Genomic DNA, 25901 nt, shown 5'->3' with positions numbered 1-25901 from the left:
TAAAATACTTACTTTTTGCTTCATAAGCAAACCACAAAACCAATAAGTCAATGTCGGATAACATAGGGACAATCGTGATAATAAGCAACAACATTTTGGATAAAATGTAAAATCTTACATCATGTCCAAAATGTTGCTTCACGTATATATTTGGATTAAATATACAGCTGTTGATGCTTATAAAATTACAGAAAAACTCAATTTTTACAGCAGTTTTGGTTTTTGCTTATATATAGTGAACATTGCAAATGCAATTTGCGAATTATGATTGTGTAAATTTTCATCTCCTCCGTTCTTATATACCTCGTTGAGGTATTTTTGACGATTAGCAATAATGAGCTGTTGATGATTCCAATTACAGAAAAAATGTTTTTATTGAATGTGTGTAAATAAAATTTTCTTTGCGAAAATCTTCGTGTTCTGAGGTTCCGAAATTAAATGTTCGTGGAGGGTACGAACTGTTGTCGATTTTTGTAAGTGTTGCCATTTAAATTCACCGGTGATTTCCGGAAAGTAACAGGTTCTATTTAATATTTAACTAACTAAAGTTCTTACTTCCATCGTGCCAATCCAGTGGCACCACCAGGGCAGGGTTGTACAGCGTAGGTGCCAGCGAGGGTCCAGTTCCAATGAAGGCCGCGAGCGTTGATTTGCGGACAAAAGGCGCGCCTGCCGATGGCTGGTGTAGCTATTGTTGCTGGATGGGAAAAATAATTGTATGAAATAATAATTTTGACGTGACAACGTCTTTTAATTCGATGAAGCAGGCTGCACACTCAAAAAAAGATGACGTCATGCGTCGTTCCCTCGCTCTAGGGTTGCCAACTTTTTTTACAAGAAATTAAGTATATTCTGGTCTATAAAGATTATTATACAGTATTTTAGAAAAAATAACATTTTCTTATGAAAAATGCAACCATTTCATCAGTGTTTTCTTATGACGTTGTCACGTTCAACTATCGTCAGAAACCAACCGATTTTCGACATAAAAATAGAACCGACTTCACAAAACGCTACACAAAATTACAAAACCGATTTTCATTAAAATTAAACGGGACCATTCTGGAATAACATTCAAATAAAAAAAAATCTAAATTGATTAATAAATAACGAAGTTATGAGGTAACAAACATAAAAAAACATACGCGTCGAATTGAGAATGTCCTCCTTTTTTTGAAGTCGGTTAAAAATTATACAAAACAGAACTGCAAGAGCTTTGGGTAAAACATTTTCAAAGCTATCTAATCCTATACTCGCAAGACTATTCAAATTGGAAATAGAACATATTTTGGCTGGTTGCATAGATTGATTGTTTTAATCCTATTCGGTAAGACTTGAATATCTCGAATATAAAATGAAAATAGCTTTGAAGTTTGATTAACAAAACAGTCAAATACTTACTGCCTTTAAATAAATAAATTGAGTCACAGATCAATTTACAACTAAATCAGAAAGCATTACCGTCGAAATTGTCCATAATAAAATTAATCATGACACAAAATTTTGCAACGAAAAATACTTTTCAAATTGTCCTTAAAATAAAATCAAACCAAATCTATCAACTATAATAATTACAACTAAAACAAAAGGCACTACCGTCCTAATTGAGTATAATAGAATTAAACAGCAAATGTTGCATTTAGTTTAAGCGATACTTACAGAATGCTTTTTCAAATTCATCAATAACATCAATGACCAAGGGTCGATTCTCTTTGGGCGGCATATGTACTGTTGGGTCAGCTACTTCGTCTTTGGGCGCCCAATGAAGAGTTTCATCAGTAGCAGCTACTGAAAGAAATAGAGATTCATTTTTATTCATCGACAACTTTGTACTGTTTCTCATTGGACTGTTTTGTTTTCACGCGAATAGGTTTAGTATTTATAAATATACTTGACTAATCTTTCCATTTTATGACAATTTATTGTTTTCTTTCATTCTTCAAATTGGGGATGAAATCGAGTCAGTTCCAAGTAAATATTACAAACTTTCTTCAATATCTAATTAGTATTTCACTAGATGCGTAAGATGTAAATATATTTGTTTCTTTCATTCTCCAAATTAGGGATGAATTTGAGTCAGTTTCAAGCAATACAAGTACTATATAAATACTTAACTAATACCTCATTTGAATGTAAGAAGAGATAATGACTTCACAGGACTTGCAGCTATTTTGAAACTAATTAGTTAAGACAATTTAAGAATTAGTAAGCCTACCAATATTTTCGGTAAACATAAACTATACCTAGCAGCGGAAAAGTAGACGAGGTTTTAAATTTTTATAGAGTAGTAGAGATTAGGGTAGTTTATTTTTTAACTAAGTTCAAATACAAATATTTAAAGTAACAAAATATAAATCAGCTTACAAATGTCATCATCTTTAGGTTTCGGTTTGTCAATTTTTGGACTGCTGTCTGGTTCAGCGACTTTAAGAATTTCCTCTTTAATATCTGGTATCTTCTCCACTTGAGGCGGTTCTTTTTCTGATGAAGAATCTGGTTGTCTGGTTGTTGTTTTCTGAAAAATAAGATATGTATTTTTAGGTTGCTTCATTAATCAATTTGTAAGAAAAACAGTTAGCTTGTATTTCTTCATATGCATGTATTTTGCATGCGGGCGATGGAGTGAGCTATGCTTGGAGTTTCTTTGCGTGATTGATTCAGAAATGAAGAGTCAATGACATAGCTGAGCGAGTGGCGAAGATGAAGTGGCAATGGGCAGGCGCCACATAGTTCGAAGAGCCGAAGGACGTTGGGGTCCCAAGGTGAGACCAAGACCTCCCTCAAAGTGGACTGAGGTCATCAAGCGGGTTGCAAGGAGCCATTGGATGCTGGCGGCTCGAGATCGTTGTTATTGGAATTCCATGCAAGAAGCCTATGTCCAGCAGTGGACGTTTATCGGCTGATAAGGTAAGGTAAGGTATTGTTTGGATATTACCTAAATATATTTCTTTTTCTCTGGATATTAATGATGTTAAATTTTGGGGACCTTCAGTGAAATCTCACAAGTTTTAATTACTACTTAGTTACTTACCTTTGTGCCAATATTTCCAAATTGAACTTCGGGAGGTAGTGTAATATGAGGTCTGAAGGTAGGCGGTGTGATCACAGTTGGTTTCTTCTTCTCTGGCGAGATCACTGGACTTTTGGGCACTGGCGGTGCGGTCGACCTCCAAACCGTTGGCTGGGAGGTTATCAACCAAGGAGGGGAGGGCCTTGTTGTTGTGCTAGTTGTTGATGCTGGAAGAGAAAGAGAAGAAAGAGTTAATTTTAACATCACACGACTGAAGTATAACTTCCTATTCTCCATTTATATCTCTCTTATTCAATAGAGACGAAATAGATAGAAACGAAGAAATATTAACCAATAGGATTGCACAAAATCTCCGCTCCTCTTAAGTGGACAGGGACTTGCTAGCTAGTGTAAAAATTCATATAAAACCGGTAAGCGGAGTGAGGAAACGGAGCGGGGTTAAAAAAATGAATTTAACATAGTTTATTTATTTAACATAGGCTGCAAACTCCGCTCCGAAACCTCGCTCCGCTTTGGTGGACAGGCAGCCTAAAGCTATTGTTGCAATAAAGCAAGTTAGTCATGAACTTGCTTCAAAAGAGTGATATTGTACAGGCCTCCTCCTTATAGGAGATATGGAGCTTAGACCCACCATGCACCTATGCGGGTTGGCTATGTACTGCATATAGTAGTAGTATCCTATAAAATTTATCTTGATCGGTTCATCCGTTTAGCTGTGAAAAGACAGCTACAGATTTACTTGCTTTCGCATTTATAGTATTAGTATAGATTACCTGGCACGCATTGGTAGTGAGCCTATAATAATTAGTATAGATTATATTTTACGTGGCACGCATTGGTAGTGAGCGTATAATAATTAGTATAGATTATATTTTACCTGGCATGCATTGGTAGTGAGCCTATAATAATTAGTATAGATTATATTTTACCTGGCACGCATTGGTAGTGAGCCTATAATAATTAGTATAGATTATATTTTACCTGGCACGCATTGGTAGTGAGCCTATAATAATTAGTATAGATTATATTTTACCTGGCACGCATTGGTAGTGAGCTTATAATAATTAGTATAGATTATATTTTACCTGGCACGCATTGGTAGTGAGCCTATAATAATTAGTATAGATTATATTTTACCTGGCACGCATTGGTAGTGAGCCTATAATAATTAGTATAGATTATATTTTACCTGGCACGCATCGGTAGTGAGCCTATAATAATTAGTATAGATTATATTTTACCTGGCACGCATCGGTAGTGAGCCTATAATAATTAGTATAGATTATATTTTACCTGGCACGCATCGGTAGTGAGCCTATAATAATTAGTATAGATTATATTTTACCTGGCACGTATTGGTAGTGAGCCTATAATAATTAGTATAGATTATATTTTACCTGGCACGCATTGGTAGTGAGCCTATAATAATTAGTATAGATTATATTTTACCTGGCACGCATTGGTAGTGAGCCTATAATAATTAGTATAGATTATATTTTACCTGGCACGCATTGGTAGTGAGCCTATAATAATTAGTATAGATTATATTTTACCTGGCACGCATTGGTAGTGAGCCTATAATAATTAGTATAGATTATATTTTACCTGGCACGCATTGGTAGTGAGCCTATAATAATTAGTATAGATTATATTTTACCTGGCACGCATTGGTAGTGAGCCTATAATAATTAGTATAGATTATATATTACCTGGCACGCAATGGTAGTGAGCCTATAATAATTAGTATAGATTATATTTTACCTGGCACGCATTGGTAGTGAGCCTATAATAATTAGTATAGATTATATTTTACCTGGCACGCATTGGTAGTGAGTCTATAATAATTAGTATAGATTATATTTTACCTGGCACGCATTGGTAGTGAGCCTCTAAGTACTTCAGCGTGTTCGGACACGGATCACCGAACATGTTCGTGCTCGCCAGTATGCTGCAGTTTTGGTGCATACTGCATCTGTGAAACAAATAAAAATTCAATTAATTAAAATTAAAACAATAAGACGCGAGGAAGTTAATGGTGAATTCGGGAATACACCTGACATTACTTCGACAACGATTTTTTTTATACCTTAATGTAACTATATTTAAAAAAATCTTGTATGTTTTTTAAATTTTCCAAACGTCAAAAACGCTGTTGTCTATTTTGTGACGTCACAATGTTACTTTATGTACCAAAATAACTGTTAACTAATATTTTTGTCAAACGCCCCGTTTCTAAGAGATTTGTTATAGTGACGTCATGAAACAGTTGAAATAATAGACCATTAGGGCTAACAGGCGTTTTGGCTTATATTGTCAAAAACATATTTAAAAACTAAAATTTTCATGTAATCACATCTCAAAAAATATGATTTTTTTTCAATTTAGTAGAACGATAATGAACTATTTAAGACCATTTAAAAATAAAAGTGTTAATTAGCCTATTTTGACCTCAAGTCAAAGTTTTACTCTCTTTGGACCAGCGTTGTTCCATATAGGCTAATGATTAATGACTCAGTGTCATCATTACTAACAGCCCATGTTGATAATGATGATGATAGTTCTATCACAGTTATCAACAAATTTTCCTGGGCCTCACATAACAACAATCAATTTAGGCGCCATTTGCAAGGGCCCTTCACAATCTCGCGCGAAATGTAATAAACTTGGGAGAATATTTAATTTTAGATATTTTGGCGTCCGGCCTGTAATGATGTACAAAAATTTCCGTTGCGTAGTTAAAAATTACAAGTCCATTACGGTACAGAGTTAAAATTACTGATTTTTATAAACGCCCGCGACTCCGTTCCCTTGAAATTCAATTTTTAACAAATCCCGCTGGAACCGTGAATTTTTCGGGATGTAAAGTAGCCTATGTTTTGTTGCAAGGTTCAATTTATCTCTAAACCAAATTACATCCAAATCAGTTAACTGGCTTAGTTTTGTAAAAGGTAACCGACTATGTCATTATAATTTCAACGATATTTTATACTTTTTTATGTATTGTATATAGTGTATATTTTTATATATTGTGCCCACAAAATTATCGCAAAAAGAAGTCTGAATTTAACTACTCCACTGAGCGCACACAAGCACAATCTTGTGTTTACTTACATATGTGTATATTTAAATGTATATAAATTTTACACTCCCTCAACACACAACTCGATATTTTAGACAATATTTAGGTAAGATTTGTTTAAAGAACTTTCGTTGTTTACTATGTAACTTAATTAAAATAAGGCACTATAATATAATATAGTAGTATAAAATCATTGGATAATTTAGTATTTAGTTAGGTGTACCCAGATTCTAATCCAAAGTGCAACAGGTTTTATTAATGGGGTCGGATGTGGCCACGCGTAAATTATTTGCTTTTAATTAATTAAACCATTGATTTACATTATTAACGCTATGATAATAATAATTATTATTACCATTGCTTTTGTAGCTATGCAAATTGCATGCAACTCAATTGCCTAAGCCTTCGTTCACATTCTAATATCCTAACTAAGTAACATTATCATCATTAACAACCCATGTTCGGCTCACTGTTAAGCACGAGTTTCATCTCAGAAGTAGGAGGCGCTGGCCCATTGCCGATTGGCAGACTTTCCACACGCAGAGCATTAAGAAAATTCTCTGGTATGCAGGTTTCCTCTCGATGTTTTTCCTTCACCATTTGAGACACGTGATATTTAATTTCTTAAAATGCACAACTTTGTACCTAACTTTGTAAATATCTAATGTTATAAATACATGTATCGACGGACAAAGAGCATTTGGGACCCTCGTAACTTTAATTTTAAGATTTCCAGTTTTCGATTTATTTTGAACTACTTACGGTCAACGTCGAGAGTTGGTTGGCCCTAGGTTGATTGGCCTTAACTGACGGGCTATATGAAGAATAGGTTATGTGTGATATGTGAAGGTCGACAATGGGGTGTTTTAAGGTGTCACCCGTCTGCAGGCCACAGCGATCCGCTATCACTATGCACTTTCAATATCCAAATAGGTATTGTCCACATAGGATCCCGGAAAAATCAAGGTTCCCGAGGGAGGGGAGGGAAAAACTCAATGCTTTGAATACTTCGTCTTTATAGAGATTTGCTCTGTGACACCTGGGTAGGGAGCAGGTGAGAAAGGTACCTAAAAAATTGTGTTATTAGCCTTAGCTTATAAGCCATATTCCATGGCTCAGATCGCACTGGGACTTTACTCTATTACTACAGCAACATTATCAACGCACTTATTATAAGATGGACAGATATCATGATGGTTATGTAAAAAAATGTGGTATAGGAGTAAGTCAGTTCCCCAGTTTATGCGAAACTATTAATTATAATGGACGACGCTTTATCGAAATTCCAATTTTAGCTAAAATATAGCGCGCGACTGTATCGGTATTAAACGTAATAACACTGCGGTTTAATTTGTTGCGTCAGTATTATTGCGGCAATGGTATACGCGGTCGCCTTGTGGTAACGCAGCTTTATAATTGACAAAACAATATGTCATCATCATCATCATCATCATATCAGCCGATGGACGTCCACTGCAGGACATAGTCCTTTTGTAGTGACTTCCAAACATCACGATACTGAGCCAACTGCATCCAGCGAATCCCTGCGACTCGCTTGATGTCGTCAGTCCACCTGGTGGGGGGTCGGCCAACACTGCGCTTACTAGTGCGGGGTCGCCATTCCAGCACTTTGGGACCCCAACGTCCATCGGCTCTTCGCACTATGTGCCCCGCCCATTGCCACTTCAGCTTCGCAACAATATGTAATGATGCTAATATTCGCGCTATCTAGGTATAGCTTGGCAAATTCGTTCGTAACACTCCCGATGGTCCGCGTGGGCCGGGGAGCGTGTAGCGATGAATGAAAAACCCACGACTGATGCACCTCACTTCCCCGCACGCACATGGTGGGAGACAAAAATATTAATTATCAATTAGTTTGACGTTTAGTACATCAAGTGTGTTATATACTTCACAAAATGGACGATAGCGTTTTTTAAAAAATACGTAATATTTAAATTAAGTTTTAAGAAATCTTTAACTTTTTTTAATCATAATATTGTTTATATTAAATTTAATATGAGTCAACTACTTTATTCGATTCCTGAACTATTTTTAATGCAGGTTCATTAAAAATAGTTTAGGAACTTAATACGGAACCCTCGGTGGGCGCGTCTAACACGCGCTTATCCAGCTTTTTTTAGTCTGTTATGCTACTAACCTGCTATGTAAAACCCGTAAACTCCTCGTGCTCATGCAGTTGACACTCCAGTCAGTGTTGCCATGGTCGTTGCATATGGTGATGGAGAACCTCCCATAGTTGGCCCTGATGAGGTGGATCACCGACCCCTCGCCGCAGCCGATCTTCAGTGTCTTCCCTTCGCACGCGTACGCTGTTTCATATCTTGGTTCTGGAAGGAAAGAGACGTAAAGTTATTTCAAGTATACAATAAGGACTTATTAACCGACTTCCAAAAAGGAGGAGGTTCTACCTTATTAATAAAACCGAATAGATTATCAGCTTATTAGTTGGTATAAAATTCTCGAGTTGTTGGTCTAGTGCTAGTTTAGTTTTAATTAGCTTATGACCAGAACTCGAACCTCGAACTTTTGAGTTCCGAGTCTTTCAATTTAGTGGATTTTGCTTCTATACAAGAATTTCCCAGTAGCAAACCGGGAATCGGAAATTGGTTTAACGACCCCGTGCTTTACAGAGCACGTTAATTGCCTCTCTCTTGGAGGTTGAAAGTGGTGGTTTTTGTTTGTCTATTTGTTGAATTTCACGCCTTCAGTTTTAATATAGAGAAAAACGTTTCACAACAAGCCGTTAGCATAAACTCGTAATGTATAAAATATTCACAAATATAATTCTCGGTAGGGCGTTGAAAAAACTGTTATCGATGAAACATGAGGTAGTTACAGCAAAAAATCTCTTTCAACCTTCTATTTTCCGAGTCAAAAATACCCGCGGCATCCAGCGAATTCACTGGCGCAAATAACTTAGCACCTAACTACGGTGCCCCGAAAATAAGCCGCCCCGCCATCCATTCCCGGACTCCAGAAAAACAACGTTCGGAAAACATCGAACCCAAAAATAAATCCAATTAAACGGGCACGGACATTGTTCATCGGATCGTTACGTTCAGAAACCATTTACCAATTCAAAAGCAAACACCCAATGGAAGACAAAAACGCAAAAACTGTCGACTCAACGTTTCATAATCAATTCCGAGCGATTCATCAGCGAACAAACAGCGTGAAACAATATTTCCACAGCCGAAGTGCTGTCCATCGGCGTATATATTACATAGATTACTTTTTAAACGCGAATCCAAGATGCAACGGACGCACCGCGAAGATTTATCGTCTTAACTTCGCATCGGGTTAGGTGTGCATATTCCGGATATAATAAATCTGGGCAAATTAATGACGGCACAGACAGATCGTTTAAGCCGTTTTCGCTACGTCATACGACGAAATGAAGCCCGCGAACAATACATAATATACTGCCTCGAATCTTATAATAGGGTTGCCGTTGATGTAAATGAGAAATGTGTCGATAAACCCCCTAGAATAGGTTAACTTATTCGACGGGCAATTTTCTTTTATAGCGCCATCGCATTAAGGCGAAAAAATGGAGTTATTAATCTAAACTTCACCAGTAAATTAGTGTTGCGATAAAATACTGATAAGGCTGTACAATAAATTATATTGAGTTTAAAGCATTAGCGTAACACGGGTTTAATCAAAATTTCCCAGCCAAAGTTGGGCTGTTACGTTTTTTATTTATAAAATCGTATGCTTTTAATGAGGGGACATATTTATCGACAAATAATTACGTTCGACCGTTGTCTTATCGCCCCATCGGACAATACAAATTAATTTGATATCGTAGAACTAAATACCACAATTATGATGTATTTTGGACACAGATTTGGTGTCGCACAGAAATAAATAATACCGTAGCTTACAATTTGTGTCGTTATGATATTAGTGGCAATTAAACGTGTCCTATTGTGGATTGTTACAAATATAATTGTAGCGAGGGTGAAAAAATAAAACATTGACGATATTCGAGTCACTATTTTGTACGTCGACAATTATTTCTACCAAGACGTCCTTCTATTTACGACATTTTAATTCAAATAAAGATGTCCCACTCTATTAAAAATTCACAAAATGGTGTGTTGGACACACTGCCAGAGCCCTGTTGTAGACTTTAGTTATTGTTTATTTTCAAACATCTTTACTATTTTTTTTTGTAAATATCCCATAATATTAAATCCTCAACTCCCAGTTTGTACTACACAAATAATTTCCTGAAATTTCTCTGACACATAACACAACTTTGAACTAATATAATTAAATTCGGAGCTAACTTTTCTAAACAATATGCAGTGAAATAACAATTCAATTAGATAATTGTAATTATCCTGAAATAAACTACAGCCTCGGTAATAATTTGAGTTTCTAACCTAAAACATTACAACTTTCAATGAAATGTACTCTTCACTAGTGATATACAACTAATTAGCGTGTTGAATCAACTGTAAACAAAACGTACAAAGCAAACGTACTAGGAGTTTCTACACTTACGAATATAAATTCAAATAGCAATCCACTCAAAAGGAAGCAACAAATTCGAAAAGGGTTATAAATCCCTATTATCGATAACAGACGTCCGTGGCGCAACACTACTCCAGTACCCTGTGCACGCAAAACTGCAGTTTGTATCGATATAAAAGATAAGATCGATACGCGGAACTATTTTAAACCTTTCGAAAATAACACCTCGTATCTTCAACTAAATCTCAACTCACCCCGTTTAGTGCTGTTGACCCATCTCCCTAATGCAGCGACATGCGGTTAGAATTCAAAATATCTTCACCATTTTAGTCTTTATTATCAACCTTTTAAAATAAATATCAAATCAATTGACTACTGTGTAATATCCACTAGTGAGCACCGGATGAAATTTTTACTTATAATTTCAATTTTGTATGTCAACTAGCATACGTCAAGATAGCGAATTACCCTGCTGGATACGATTCCAATAGTTGTTAATTATTATTTATTTCTAAACTTACTCAAGTTGATTTGTGTTATAGAAGTGACAATTAGCTGATTATTATTCAATTATCAGGCTACTTATAGATAAATTAAAGGTTTTAGCGCATTTTTGGTAAACACATAGTAAGTTATATGTATAATACGCGTCATGCATATATCGTGTGACTAAGCATGATTTTTTTACCAACAGGTAGGGTTAGTCTATTTGTTTTATTGTAGGTACACCATTTCAGTTTTGATTTAATTAAATTCATTTTGTATATCTTTAATGAAAAACAAATTATATATTCATTTGGTGACGTCCCAGTATTTTTAACTCTTATGAGTTAACATCATTGAAAAATTATTGTTTGTTTTACATTTTTAAAATTTCTTTAAACAACGAGTTAACGCACGCTTGTTTAGAGATATGCGGCACGTACGGCGTTGGGAGACTATTAGATGTGCGATCACCCTCAATCTCAAGTTACCCCCTTAAGAGGGTGGTGGCAGGAGGGGGGTAATAAAAATGATTTATAGCGAGTGTCCAGCTCTACTTGTTATGAAGGGTCGAAAACAATTTACGGGTTTCTCGTAAAGGGGGATAGGGTAATTATTTTTCCCCAGTTTTGACGGTGGTTTACAAATTTTCCCATTATAAGTTTTGCGGGCAATTTGTGTTAGCAGAAACTATATCATTTACATTTGTAATACGATGTTTGTGATTTTAGCTGGGAGCTTTTCCCCATTGGTTAAGGGTTAACAATTAACCAACTAATAAACTATGATGAAATGATAATATTCTTGGTTAATCCATATTAGCTAATATACATAACTCTGCCTGTCTGTTAACTTGTCATATTGACTTGAATTTTGTCATAGAGATAAATTGGAACTTGAAATAGTCTGATAGGAATCAATTTTAAGATTTCTCTTGAACGTGGGCCTATTAAGGTTTCAATGCCGTTAGGTTGTCGTTACCAAGTACATTGAGAAAAAATATTTTGGGCCTGTAGCCATTAATACTCGAGCTCAGCAGTGAGCCGAATATGGGTTGATAATGATGATCCATTAATAAGTATACGGCATTTATTTTACATAATTATGCTACACCCGTAGTAAGTTGGTTACTTTAATTATTTGAATATAGTTACAAAGTTTTTTTTTTTTTAATAAAAACTGACAAAACATGAATTTTACTAGTAATTGTAATTGTAACATAATAAAGATTTTTTTCATATCTGATAGTGATTAGTTTTGTTAAATAAACATTTCTAATTGACGTTAAAAATAAACTTAACCGATTATATTCAATAAATATTTGCCTGACGTTTATTGTGTTAGAACAGCGACTAAATTAATTGTTAAATTAAAACATTATTAAGTTATTAATAAACAAATAATTATGTAATACGAGTTCTTATTTTAGTTGAGCAAACCGATAAGTAAGTATTATATTTTAGATTTCGCTTTCGATTTTATAATAAAAATCGAACTTTTGAATACATGTCTTGTACATTATTAGCTAATAATTTTGGTAATTGTTATTCTCAACTAAATGTTAAAACATAATATAATTAATTAACTTGCTAGACTTGTAAATGCGTAAAATTTCAATTTCCTTTAAAAATTTCGTACCTAGTAAGCAAACTCCTTAAAGTAATTAGCTCATTCAACTAGGTTTAAGCTGTTTTTCACAATGTACAGTGGACAACCAGCCTAAGACTAAACGTCCCACACTAATCGTTCGAACATTACATTTGAAATATCGTTTATTAATCCGCCGAGAGCACTTCTGTACACGTAAAATTGTAATTAACTTGGTGTTTTACTAAACAATTCCTTTTGCTCCAACTACCCCCTTCGAGAAAATTACCAACTTATCATACACATAACATGTCTTTATTCCATTCAAAATAGAGTCTAAAATCGTATGTGTTATAACAAAGAGATAATAAGCCCCTATCATGGAAACTCGTTAGAGAATACATGTGAACGTCATTCGATATCCAATTCGAAGTGCGAATCGCATTTACGCTTTGTTATTTAAAAATGAATTTTATTCATATTGTCATTATGGTTGATATTCGAGTGTTTTGTCTGTAAATGCACCAATGACGGTGGTGAATTTAATTTTGCGTGCCATTAATCGGTGTCAGCAGTAGCCTATGGGATTAGGCTAAATTTTATTATGAAAGTAATGGTTTCGGTCGACGCGTTTCAGTTTGAGTTAGGGGATTTTTGGATTCAATTAATATCATTTTGTTAAATTGTAAAAATCACACTATTTGATAATAAACTGTGAAAATATGTAATTAGTAGTAGCAGAGGTCTTTAAACTACTTCATGTGGCTTGGAATCTATACTAATATTATAAAGCCGAAGAGTTTGTTTGTTTGATTGAACGCGCTAATCTCAGGAACTACTGGTCCTATTTGAAAAATTCTTCCAGTGTTAGATAGCCCATTTATCGCGGAAGGCTATATATAATTCCCGTATTATACGGGAACGGGAACCACGCGGTCAAAACCGCGCGGAGTCAGCTAGTATTTTCATAAATCCCGCGTGATTTTTCCGGGATAAAAAGTAGCCTATATGTTGCTTGATAACCTCCTTTATCTATCAGTGAAAGTCCCGTTGAAATAGGTTTAGCCGTTCTAGAAATAAGCCCTGACAGACAGACAGACAGACAGACAGACAGACAAAAATTAAAAAAAAAGTTCAATCGGGTTTCAGTATCGTTTAAAGCGCTTGAGAAGACACTTATCTTGAAATCACAAATAGACATACGCAGTGGTATGCGCGGTGAATTTACAAGACAGAGGTCCTGGGTTCGATTCCCGGCTGGACCGATTGAGGGATTTCCTAATTGGTCCCGGTCTGGTTGGTGAGGTTTCAGCCGTGGCTAGTTACCACCCTACTGGCAAAGACCTACCGCCAAGCGATTTAGCGTTCCGGTACGATGTCGTGTGGAAACCGAAAGGGAGATTTTCATCCTAGTCCTAACAAGTCAGCCCGCTTCCATCTTAGATTGCATCCATCACTTACCATCAGGTGACATTGTGGTCAAGGGCTAACTTGTAAAGAATAAAAAAAAATACTACTGTAAAACTGTAACAGTTACTTAAACATTATCAATACTATCAAATAACCTGTTTTCCCATTTTTGACCCAACCCGTAAAAGGTAAGGACATAAAAGGGTCACAAAGCTACAATCCAAACATAACCTGAACTAAAAAATTGAGGGAAGAATCCTTCCTGAATCTCCGCTTTGACACGGATCCTACGGGGGGCCATAAATACACTATAAAAGTGCTTTTTCAATTTGCCACTTTAGCGAGATAGGGTTTTACTGGCTGCGGTGTAATTTATGACCTCTACGTTTGATTTATACCGCTTTTATACCACTTTTATACCACCTGTATGACGTATACCGGAAGATTTATTATGCCACTTATTGTTTTTATATGTCATTAACCTATTATTTGAATTTGGAATGGTTGGTGGTTATATCAAAGATTCTCTACTATTATGTTACGTGCCAACAAAATCACAGAAAAAAGTGATCCGAATTTACCTACTGTGCGCTGTTTAGAATAGAATAGAAAACATTTATTTGTTAACACAATACATAACTACGTAATAACTTAAAACTAATACATTTATATCTTAGTAATAATGTTTACAATGTGCCAAATTTGACCGCCTTAGATTCGACGCGCTAGTCACATATCTATACTATAAAATCTTTGGGTTATACTCAGTGCTTGGAAAGCACGTTAAGCCTCGGTCACTATTATTAACTGTCAGTGGTCGGAAATTAGTATTATAAACCTAAACCCACTAACTCGCACTGGAGCAGCTTGGTGGTTTTAAGCATCTCTTGTAAGGAGAAATGATATGGAACATTAAAATAGGCTGATATGGATTTATATAATATTTTATGTTTGTTAATCTTTACTAATATAATAAAGAGGATCTATGGTGTTGTAGGGGGTAATATCTGAATTTATTAAACCGATTTTGAAAATTTTTATACCGCTGGAAAGCCACGTTATTTGTGAGTATAATAGACTATATTTTAACCCAATATTCTCACGGGAACGAGAACTACGCGTGTGAAACCTCGGGGAGTCGGCTAGTTTTTTTATAATTCTAAAAAAGACGCACAAGAGTGACTTAATATGGCGGACGGCTTTTAATATGAATTTGAATAAATTAAACAACATTGAAAACAAAAAAAAGAAATTGATTTATTCAATTAACATAAATTATTTTACACATTTTACAAATTTGTGAAGTTATATTTGAACAGTTATAAAAGGGTTGACAATTTTGCGCGGCAAATACATATCCCCACTGATTTAATTATTACAGAATTTGCATATTTTTGCCGCCGAAAAATGAATACGTTTCTAGTTCGCAGAGAGAGAATTACTGTGATATGCAGCAGGTATTAAATTTCAGTGTAATATTTTCATACATTTTCGGTGTTTTAATGGTCTGTGCAGACGAGAGATGTTTGAAGGCTGAATCAGAGGACGAAAGTCCTAGATAATGATTAATTGCGCCGAAAATTTGTCTTAGACTCAATATAAACTCTAAATCTGAATATTTAATAAATGGACCCAAGACTCAAAGCCAGGACCATTGTCAGAACCCACATAAGGTAAGCACTAGACTAACTGCTTCGTTGGTCGAGTAGTTATATTTTCATCATCATATCAGCCGATGGACGTCCACTGCAGGATATAGGCCTTTTGTCATCAATATCAACCCGTATTCGACACTGCTGAGCTCTAGTCTCCTCTCAGAATGAAATGGGTTAGGCTTTAGTCCACCACGCTGGCCCAATGCGGATCGGCAGACTTCACACACGCAGTGAATTAAGAAAATTCTCTGGTATGCAGGTTTACTGACGATGTTTTTTCTTCACCATTTGAGACACGTGATATTTAATTTCCTAAAATTCACACAACTGAAAAGTAGTAGCTGCATGCCCCGGACCGAATTCGAACCCACACCCTCGGAATCGGAGGCAGAGGTCATATCCACTGTATTTTGCATACATAGCAAATTTCAGGATGAGGTCGTAATGACCCAAAGTCGGGTAAGTAATATCATTGTGTATGAAATGTATTTACAATATGAAATAGTCGTAAATGCTCCGACAGTACCTTTAACGCTGCCTTTATCACGCTTTTAGTGCCTGTTTTGTAGGAGGTGATATAAATGTAAGCTTTTCGCAACATTGTTATAAGCTTGCTTTATCGTAAACGGGCTACAAAAATTGCTGACGCTCTTATTATAAAAATAGCTCGACAATTTTAAACAAAAGACGTTACACAATTTTTCAACATTGTGAAGTGTGTGCGAAACGATGAGAAGGAAAAGTAAAATAGTAGGTAGGCAAATACTCTAGGAATTTTGACTTGAAACAACTAAATACACATTTGGTATTTAGTTGTTTCAAGTTAAAATTCCTAGAGTATTTGTCGTTACTCACCAAAAGAAGCTTTGTTATTTAGACGCTACGCTATAATTTATCGAAAATTGTGAATGAAATAATTTATGTTTTTATTAAACCATCATCACGGGAGGGGTTGGACCTTCCCGTCCACCATGCTGGCTAAATGTGGCAGACTTACACACGTAGAGAATTAAGAAAATTCTCAAGTATGCAGGCATTTTATTGAATATAGTAACGATATTACAATAACAAGTAGGTACCTTAAAGATGTAGCTAAAATTGTGTTTAAAAGAATGTGTACTTAAGCAAAAATCGTAAAAGAGACATACAAAAGCAAAACCTTATTCATACAAAATCTGACTCGTACGAAATATATTTCAGCAAGAAACATATTACATTAACACGACAATATAGCCACATTCGCTACCGTAAATTGCCGAAAAAGTAGCCGGTTTACGCGTGCCTTTAAAATATAAAGTTTTCATCACGAGCGATGAAACCGTCGAGAGTCTGGCTTAACAATGTTGCGAGCTGTTAACATGCAGAATAATTTGAAGCGAATCCTTGCTTACACTTGAGAGGTCAATAGGTTCAAATACCGCGCCTTCAAAGGGTTTAATGATCATCAGTTCTTTGCTCTCGGCATCTAAGAATTTGGTATTTTGTCCTAAGGGACCCTTCTGGCGCAGTTTGAAATATCTTGTCTAGTAAACGAAAGCACCTGGGTTCAATTCTCATCGCTTTTCAGATCGCATATATATTCGCAATAACATAAAACAAAAACACTATTTTTTTTTAAAGTCACTTCTCGTTGTGGACATTTTTGATTCTTATACAACTTGGCGATAAGGGTTGCAGTGTGAGGAACCTCCTCACAAAACGTATCAAGGATTATAGACTTCTGTCTTCTGTATACCCTTGACCCACATTCAATAATAAAATATTATATCAGCTTTCGCTTGAATCTTAATATGATGTTGGTCGAAGCTTTTCGCTTTATGACAATTATTGACTTAAACGATTATCAGAATAATAAGGGTTGAATCATCATGATAACACGTGCAGAAACCGAAAGGGGTGTGAATTGTCATCCTCCTCCTAACAAGTTAGCCCGCTTCCATCTAAGATTGCATCATCACTTACCATCAGGTGCGATGGTAGTCAACGGCTAACTTGTCAAGAGTAAATAAATATAAAATTGAATATTTTTAAAAACTCCTTTAAAACTTGCCACCATTCCACGTGGGCATGATTTGTATAGTTATTAGGATAAGTTAGCTTAAGTTCCTTATAGTATTCTTTCTCAATAATAAAAAAAAAAACTCCTGAAGGTCATGAAATTATTAATTACACTCTCGATCAAGTCATCAATATTCAGTGTGCCTTTATTTGAGACCTCACTCGAGTATATTCGATTATTCTTCCCCACTTTCACCCTCCCCCCCCCCCCCAGAACTTTTCACCTTTCATACAAAACAATATAAATTGAAATCGTTTCATCCGTTCGGGAACTATGGTGCTACAGACAGACAGACACGTCAAATTTATAACACCCCTCTTTTTTCATCGGAGGTTAAAAAAACACTTTTATCAATATCGGTTAAAAGTACCAGGACCGCAGCACCGGTTGAGAGATGGGGCGTTTTAAAAAGAAAATCCTCCTCAGTGCCGCGTTAGATCTATTATCAGGGGAAGCGTAGTGATCACGCGATCCAGCAATTAATTGCGAAGACAGCCCCTGGATGCAGTTTGAATTAAGAACAGAAAATAGGTCATAACTATGTACACACACTGTAAAAGCAATTTAATTTCAGCTCGCGGTTTTAATAAGAAAATGTTATTGATGGTGCAAGTTTTATAAAGGAACGTTTTACGCTAGAGTACTAGTTATTAATTAATGGTCTAGCTGTTTTATTTGCAACATTATTAGCCATTATATTTATTCGTGACTGATTCTATATTTAGTCGAACGGTTTACTGTGTTTGGAAGTAACAAATTAATGTAATTGATTGGTTGTCTCGTATAACTCGAAAGTGAACTTATTTTCTACTTTTTTGCGTAATTAAATTATAAGCACTTTTAAACAAACTAACTTTTATTTTAAAATTACAGACATACACTTAAATTTCAAATAATAAATGCAGGTATTGATAATGCACATCACATTAGTATCTGCTAATATTTTAAAGGCGAAAGCTTGTGTGTGTGTGTGTGTGTGTGTAAGTGTGTATGTTTGTTCCGCCTTCGTGCTGCGGCTATTTAAGCGATTTAGCTTGAAAATAGATTTTACTCTGGATCAATACTTAGGCTACTTTTCATCCCGGAAAAATCCACAGTGCCCGTGGGATATGTGAAAAACTGAATTCTACGCGGACGAAGTCGAGGGCGACCGCTATTATGTTACTCGTTTATTGTTTGCTCATTCGTTCACACACGTAGAAAATAAAGAAAATTCTCAGGTATGCAAATTTCCTCACGATGTTTTCCTTTACCATTTTGTGACACATGATATTTAATTTTTTTAAATGCAAATAACTGAAAAGTTATGCATGCCTCGGACCGGATTTGAACCTTCTCATCATGAACATACTCAGAGATCATATCCACTGGGCTATCACGGCTGTTAGACATTATACTATTTTTTTCATTTATGATTAACGTATACGACGCGAACGAGTCAAGAGAACTTAAGCTAGGTTTAAGAAATTAACATTTTTCACTTGAAAAAATCTTTCGTACAAATGAAAGATGTCTTCACAGATATAAAAGAAATGTTACCATATCATTTCCATTACATTTTCCTTTTCCATCATAAACAAAGCATTTGATTTTCCACACATTTGAACATCGAAATTTAAATCGGATATGTCCCGGTATCGTGAAGGGATAACGTCGATCTACCTTTGACTGTCAAACAAGATTATCGCGGTCCACTGCATCCCTGTCCATACCAAATCATACCCCATTTTCCAAATAATCCTCAAAATCTTAACGGTTAAACTATGATATATTATTCTATAATATATCTTGGTACTTACTGAAACTATCACTTGTTTTCTCAGACTAATTTCATAAGGGCCAGTATTGCACCCAAATTTGCAAACAAAATGTGTCATTTCTTACGGAGAATGAGCTTAGATTAGGTATCTATTTTATACTAAACTAGTTGTTGACCGTTTTTTTCCACCAAATACACAAAAAGCTCTTTAACTAACCAACACATCACACACAGCATCGGGGGTTAAAAAAACACTTTTATCAATTTTGGTCAAAAGTACCAGGACCGCAGCACCGGTTGAGAGATGGGGCGTTTTAAAACGAAAATCCTTTAACCGACGAACACCATTACATTTATGAAACATCGATTCTACAGAGACAGTATCTGTAATTGCATTAGATCGTTGATCATATACTGTGACAGAAAAGTAACGTCTAGGAAGGCAGGTCTTTAAGTAATTAGTGAGAGCTTTTTTGCTCGACTACAGCGAAATGGTTTTCTTTCAATAAAATTCTCCGCCTGGGAAGTCGTTGTGTTACGACCCAGTGTTTCAGAGAAAGCCGTCGATACTGGTCATAATAATAAACATCATCATCACACTAAGCCCGCTAGCTTAGACCCACTACGTAGCTCTAAAGCAGCGTGGTGGGTATGATGCATTCCCCATCCAATAAGTTTACTGCGCTGCAGGCACGTGAATTTATTGGATGGTGAGTAGCTAGCATAAGCTAAATACCCCCTGCTGAAAGTATGGCCTAGCCAATGAGCCATTAAAATATTGACAATAATGGCTAGACACCGAAAAAAAAAAACAAAAAAATTAATAGGTACCTCCAGTCAAAATATGAAGTCAAAAATAATAAAAATGCCAAAGTATTAAGTTACTATGAAACACGGCTAGGCCGCGTTGCACGAACCAGCTCATGACTAAGGGCCTCGTATGGGTTCGAAACTACGTTTCACGTTACGGTCGTACGTTTGGGACGTTGTAACATTTGAGTTTTATATATAAAATAATATAAACAACACTCATGTTAGTTTAATTACTAAAATACTAAAGTAAACAATAATACCTAGGTACCTACAGTCAAAATAAGACGTCAAAAGACATAGTCAACGACCTCGATACCGTCCACTTGAAAACGCCGATGCGGGGTCGCTACTCGGCAGAACGGAAGAGAGCCCTCAGGGGGTTTTTAACAGTTTCACGGGGTGATGTATGCACCCCACGGTCACGTCCCATATGAAGTAGCTTCCTGCATAAGCGGTTTCATTATTCTTTTTGCCCTTTTTGCTCGTTTTGCCCGTTTCCATGATGGACACTTTATTTTTGGCAGTCCATTAAGGAAATAAATTAATTGTGTTGCATTGTTATTGTTGTGAAGTAAATGTAAGGTAATGATCATATTTTTGTTACTCAAGTTTAATTTAACCGAATTTATACAAAAAATGCAGTGTTGGTCAACCCCCCACTAGGTGGACTGAGGACATCAAGCGGGTTGCGGGAAATCGCTGGATGCTCGCGGCTCGAGACAATTTTGTTTGGAAATCCATGCAAGAGGCCTATGTCCAGCAGTGGACGTCCATCGGCTGATAATGATGATTCAAAAAATAAATTTTATAAAGCTGAAAAGTTTGATTGTTTAGTTGAAACGGTTATCTCAAGAAATCCTGGTTCAAATTGAATTTAGTTCATTTATCGTGGAAGGTTTAGAACAAGAAACAAGACTTATTTGTATAGATAAAAGCTAATATCATCACCCTGCGAGCAATAGAAGCGCAGAATCAGAATGAAAAATGTGGTAATATAGAAGATTTTGAGAGTGATCATAAATAATTTAGTTTAATTTAAATAACACAAACTGGCTAAATGAACAAAATTCAATCAATCATATTGATTTATTTTTGTCAAGATTTTCTAATATTTACGTCTACCACAGACCAATTATCTTTGGGCTTGTATCGCATTAAAATTCACCAACAAAATTGTCTGACGTTTTTTCAGAGAGACGAGGTAACTCACACATCGAAAATATTTAACACCAATAAATATATCCTTACACTACACACAACTATGAATTTAAATCGTAATGCACAAACGTGTAATTTTAACACAATGAAACATCGATTCTATAGTCGCAGTTTGTATAAACACATTAGATCGTGATCATATACTTTTGACAGATGGGTAATGCCTAGCTAGGCAGGTCCTATGTCGATTTGTCTGAGACGTCCACTATTTTTTTTTTATAATTCACATGCCACCGACTCTGAATCTCGATAAAAGTTTTCACGCCACTCACAAGCCTGTTTATACCACCCTCGGATACGGGGAGTAAATTGAACCGAGCACCCTTACATCCTAAATTGTATAACCGGACATGAGTAAACCCTCTGGGCTCTCTTCGATTGAGGAAAAAATCTTATTTGACAGGCCCCTCCAATTCGCACCTCCCCTAGGTGCCGTCTCAACGTTGTATGGAGTAAATCATTTGTAGTTACGCCGACTTAGTATGCACTCCGTGTATACGACAAAAAGTCTGCAATGGCTAGACATACTTTATTTTATGAAGGTTTTCGATGGCTTCCATGGCGAGCTTCCGTACAAGGCCTGGGTTCAAGGCCCGGCTGAGCCGATTGAAGTGTTTTGACATGACAACGTCTTGTAATTCGATGAAGCCGGCTGCAAACTCGAAAAAAGATGACGTCATGCGTCGTTCCCTCGCTCTAGGGTTGCCAACTTTTTTTTACAAGAAATAAAGTATATTCTGGTGTATGAAGATTATTAAACAGTATAAACAGTATTTTATAAAAACGAACAGTTTTTAATTTATTTACTTCAGACGTTGTCACGTTCAACTATCGTCAGTAAACCGATTTTACAGAGTACACACAACCGATTTTTTTAATTAGTCCAGGTCTAGTAGCTCCTGTACGATGTCGTGTAAAACCCAAAAGGGGTGTTGATTTTCATCCTACTGGATGAGCAATGGCAAGGGCTCATAGTTCGAAGATAATATAGCCGATTGACGGAATTCCCTGGCGACCCCGCACCGGAAAGCGCAGTGTTGGTTGACCCCCCACTAGGTGGATCGAGGACATCAATTTTTTTAACCTTTATAAAATGAGGAATATCTAGCTATCGCAGGCTGTTATAACATGGTTAGCTACTGTGTTTGGGATTACGCTTTGATGAATGTGTGTAAATTATGGACTATTCACTCGCAGGTGCAATCTTAGCATGTACTCTATTCATATGCGACTCCTACATTGCTATGAGCTTATGAATAGCATGGTTGTATCAAAACTACCCCATAGGTGCAGTGATTAGCCTATGAGGATACATATCGTGAGTTTGAGTCCTGTATCGGGCTGTCTCAGACTAATTAGATAAGTACCTGCCTCGCTAGACTTTACTTTTCTGTCAAAGTATTAGTGATCAACGATCTAATGCGATAATAAAAATTGTCTCTATAGAATCGATGTTTCATAGTCGTATTCGTTGGTTCAATAATCGTGTTCGTTGGTTAAAGAGCTTCGTAAAGCTCCCTTTTGTATGGTGCAAAAAACGGTCGTTTTCCTCACTAAATGACGGACCTTATGTAATTAGCCTAAGGGGTGTGTTGAATTATAAAATATTAACAGATGCCTCGCGGTTTTATCCGCATATTTCCCGTTTCTATGGGAAGACGATGATAAAATATCTATACTAGCTGATAATGTAGCTTTCCATATGTGAAAGTATTTTTAAAATAGCTTTAGTGGTTTAGGCGTGAAAACAAAACTAACAAAGTCACATTTGCATTCATAATATTACTTGGTAATCCCTAAACTCCCGGCAATTTACTCTAATCAATTTTATCTAAAAAAATCTTGACATTTCTACTTTACTTTATCAAAAAAGTTTGCTGCAAAGGTCGTTGACCATACAGCCTGAGTTTTGCGACATTTTTACGAAGAATAATTCGAATATATTTTTTATTTTATTTTAAAGATCGATTTGAAAAAAAATATATAGCTTTCAATGTCACTTCACCGATTTGGTACATCAGCGTAGCTTCTACTCTAACTACGCACCGGTAGCTCCAACTCTAATTACGGTAATTTTATTCAAAACGCCGCGCGGTTTCACCCGCGTGGTTGCTGTTCTCGCAGAAATACGGGGATAAAATATAGCCAATAGTCTTCCTCGATAAATGAATGAATGTTCCTGAAATTAGCGCGTCCAAGCAAACAAACAAACTCTTCAGCTTTATAATATTAGTATAAATTAAGACACTCTATTACTACTATTAAAGCAAACAGTTTCTATTTGCAACATTTCGTAAACCACCCTTAAATATTGTTCTAGGATTATGTACACAATATAATTCAATTTTTATATCTCTTATTTCAGTAACTCAAGATAGTAGCCCGACCCCTTCTTTACACGTCACACCCTCCACTTGGCAGGGCTGAATTATTTTTTAAGTGTTAAAGGTTTTCTACGGATATAGAGGCTATAGACACCATTTGTGTAAGCATTTTTGGGACATTCCCGTAAAAAGTATGTGGCCAATACTTTTCCTATTTTTTAAGTAATCCTGACTAATTGACTAATAGGTTCCTCATTTCAACGCCAAAAGTATGTCTAGAATAATGAGAATTAATTTGAAAGGTTTATAGTATGTAAACAACCAATAAGAAAGAATTCCATAGTAAAGCTTGATGACAGAACAAGATTGCTCCTGATCTCAGATGTTACAACCAATGGTGTTAAATGAATTGTTGTTAAAATGTTAAAAAAATCCTTCTCCTTCATTAAAAATGTTATGTGTCGGACAAAGTCTTCAAGACAGGAAGTAGGTACCTATGAGTACATTTGTTATGTCACCGTAAAATTGTAAATACCGTTAGATTATAATCTAACTCACAAGATTGTGAAATGTCGAAATTGTGAACCACAGCAAAGCTAGATGACAGAACAAGATGGCTCCTGATGTCAGATGTTACAACCTTATTATATGTTAAAAAAAATCCTTCTCCTTCATTAAAAATGTTAAAAAATACAGTTTCGTACAGAGTCCTCAAGATAGGAAGTAGGTACTTACGAGTACATTTGTTATGTCACAGTAAAATTGTGAATACCTAATAATAATATTAGATTATAACCTATCTCGCGAGATTGTGAACTGCCGAAATATTGTGAACTAGTCCAGAGCTGTCTAGTAGTAAGGATTAGCAGTAGTAAAGCTAAGATATTATACCAAATTGCCATTAAATTATTGCAGTTCCGCGAAAGTATTTATTTATATTTGAGCTTTATTTCTTACAAAATACACATTACCTACTGGGAACCATGTACCACTATGCGCAGTGGACTTACGGAGGTCCTGGGATCGATCCCCGGCTGGGCTGATTGAGACTTTCTTAATTTGTCCAGGTCTAGCTGGTGGAAGGCTTCGGCCGTGGCTAGTTACCACCCTACCGACAAAAACGTACCGCCAAGCGATTTAGCGTTCCGGTACGATGTCGTGTAAAAACCGAAAGGGGTGTGGATTGTCATCCTACTCCTAACAAGTTAGCCCGCTTCCATCTTAGATTGCATCATCACTTACCATCAGGTGAGATTGTAGTCAAGGGCTAACTTGTACAGAATAAAAAAAAAACCAAACATCGAACTTCCAATTAACAGCCATTAAGAGAGTAAGATCGTTGAGAAATTATAATATAAAAATATACTTCAAGATAATTCGATGAAATACCGATCACTTACTCATGTTTACGAGAATTTATTATTAGAATATATTTATCATGATAAATTATCGACACTTTTTCTGAACTTGGCAGCTCAAACGGTTTTTGCTCGCCTTATATTATTAATTTAGTGTACATTGCTTGTCAATTAGATTGTAAATAATGTCTAGATACCATTTTTAGAAATAACATTACATTTTTTAGTATTATGATTATTATTATTTTTTTATATTATTATATAGTTCTCTTGTAACTACTGGTGATAAGCGAAGATGAAACGTACGGTAAAATCGCTAAGAAGGTAACTTTTTCGATCATTTTTGGCATTCTTCGTTGTAGCTGTTAGACAAAACGAAAACCAGAAAGGCTTTCGATATATTGGTAGTTTCTAGGTTACGGCTAAACACGACTAAACAAGAATTTATCGACTAAATAAACGATTATTTTGTTCGTCTTTTTTTCTTTTAAGTTGTATTTTGCTTTTTCAGCACCGCTTTCGCACCGATCACTAGATAGCACATGTTGTTAATTATAACTCTTTAGTTTACTACATCTTAGTATTGTACAAAAAACTAATGTTTGAACCAATGTTTTAA

At 35.7% G+C, this 25901-nt stretch overlaps 1 protein-coding gene across 7 annotated transcripts in view; it reads right to left on the bottom strand.

The window, feature by feature from the left end:
• Positions 1-25901, bottom strand: part of LOC112058321 (latrophilin Cirl) — a 461192-nt gene that overhangs the window by 18927 nt on the left and 416364 nt on the right. For 4 of the 7 annotated variants that reach the window (XM_052889340.1, XM_052889339.1, XM_052889342.1 and 1 more), the window contains 6 exons: positions 8272-8461; positions 4897-5003; positions 3032-3237; positions 2365-2515; positions 1660-1788; positions 556-697 (listed from right to left, as the gene is read on the bottom strand). In XM_052889340.1, coding sequence (XP_052745300.1) covers positions 556-697; positions 1660-1788; positions 2365-2515; positions 3032-3237; positions 4897-5003; positions 8272-8461 — 925 coding nt within the window. Of the gene's footprint in view, positions 1-555; positions 698-1659; positions 1789-2364; positions 2516-3031; positions 3238-3804; positions 3823-4896; positions 5004-8271; positions 8462-25901 lie in introns of those variants that run through there. The other 3 variants (XM_052889341.1, XM_052889345.1, XM_052889344.1) reach the window with 2 other exon arrangements.

This window comes from Bicyclus anynana, chromosome 25 (genome assembly GCF_947172395.1).
Source record: "Bicyclus anynana chromosome 25, ilBicAnyn1.1, whole genome shotgun sequence".
In the NCBI taxonomy this organism is placed as follows: Eukaryota; Metazoa; Arthropoda; class Insecta; order Lepidoptera; family Nymphalidae; genus Bicyclus; species Bicyclus anynana.
This window is presented reverse-complemented; position numbering and strand designations above follow the sequence as displayed.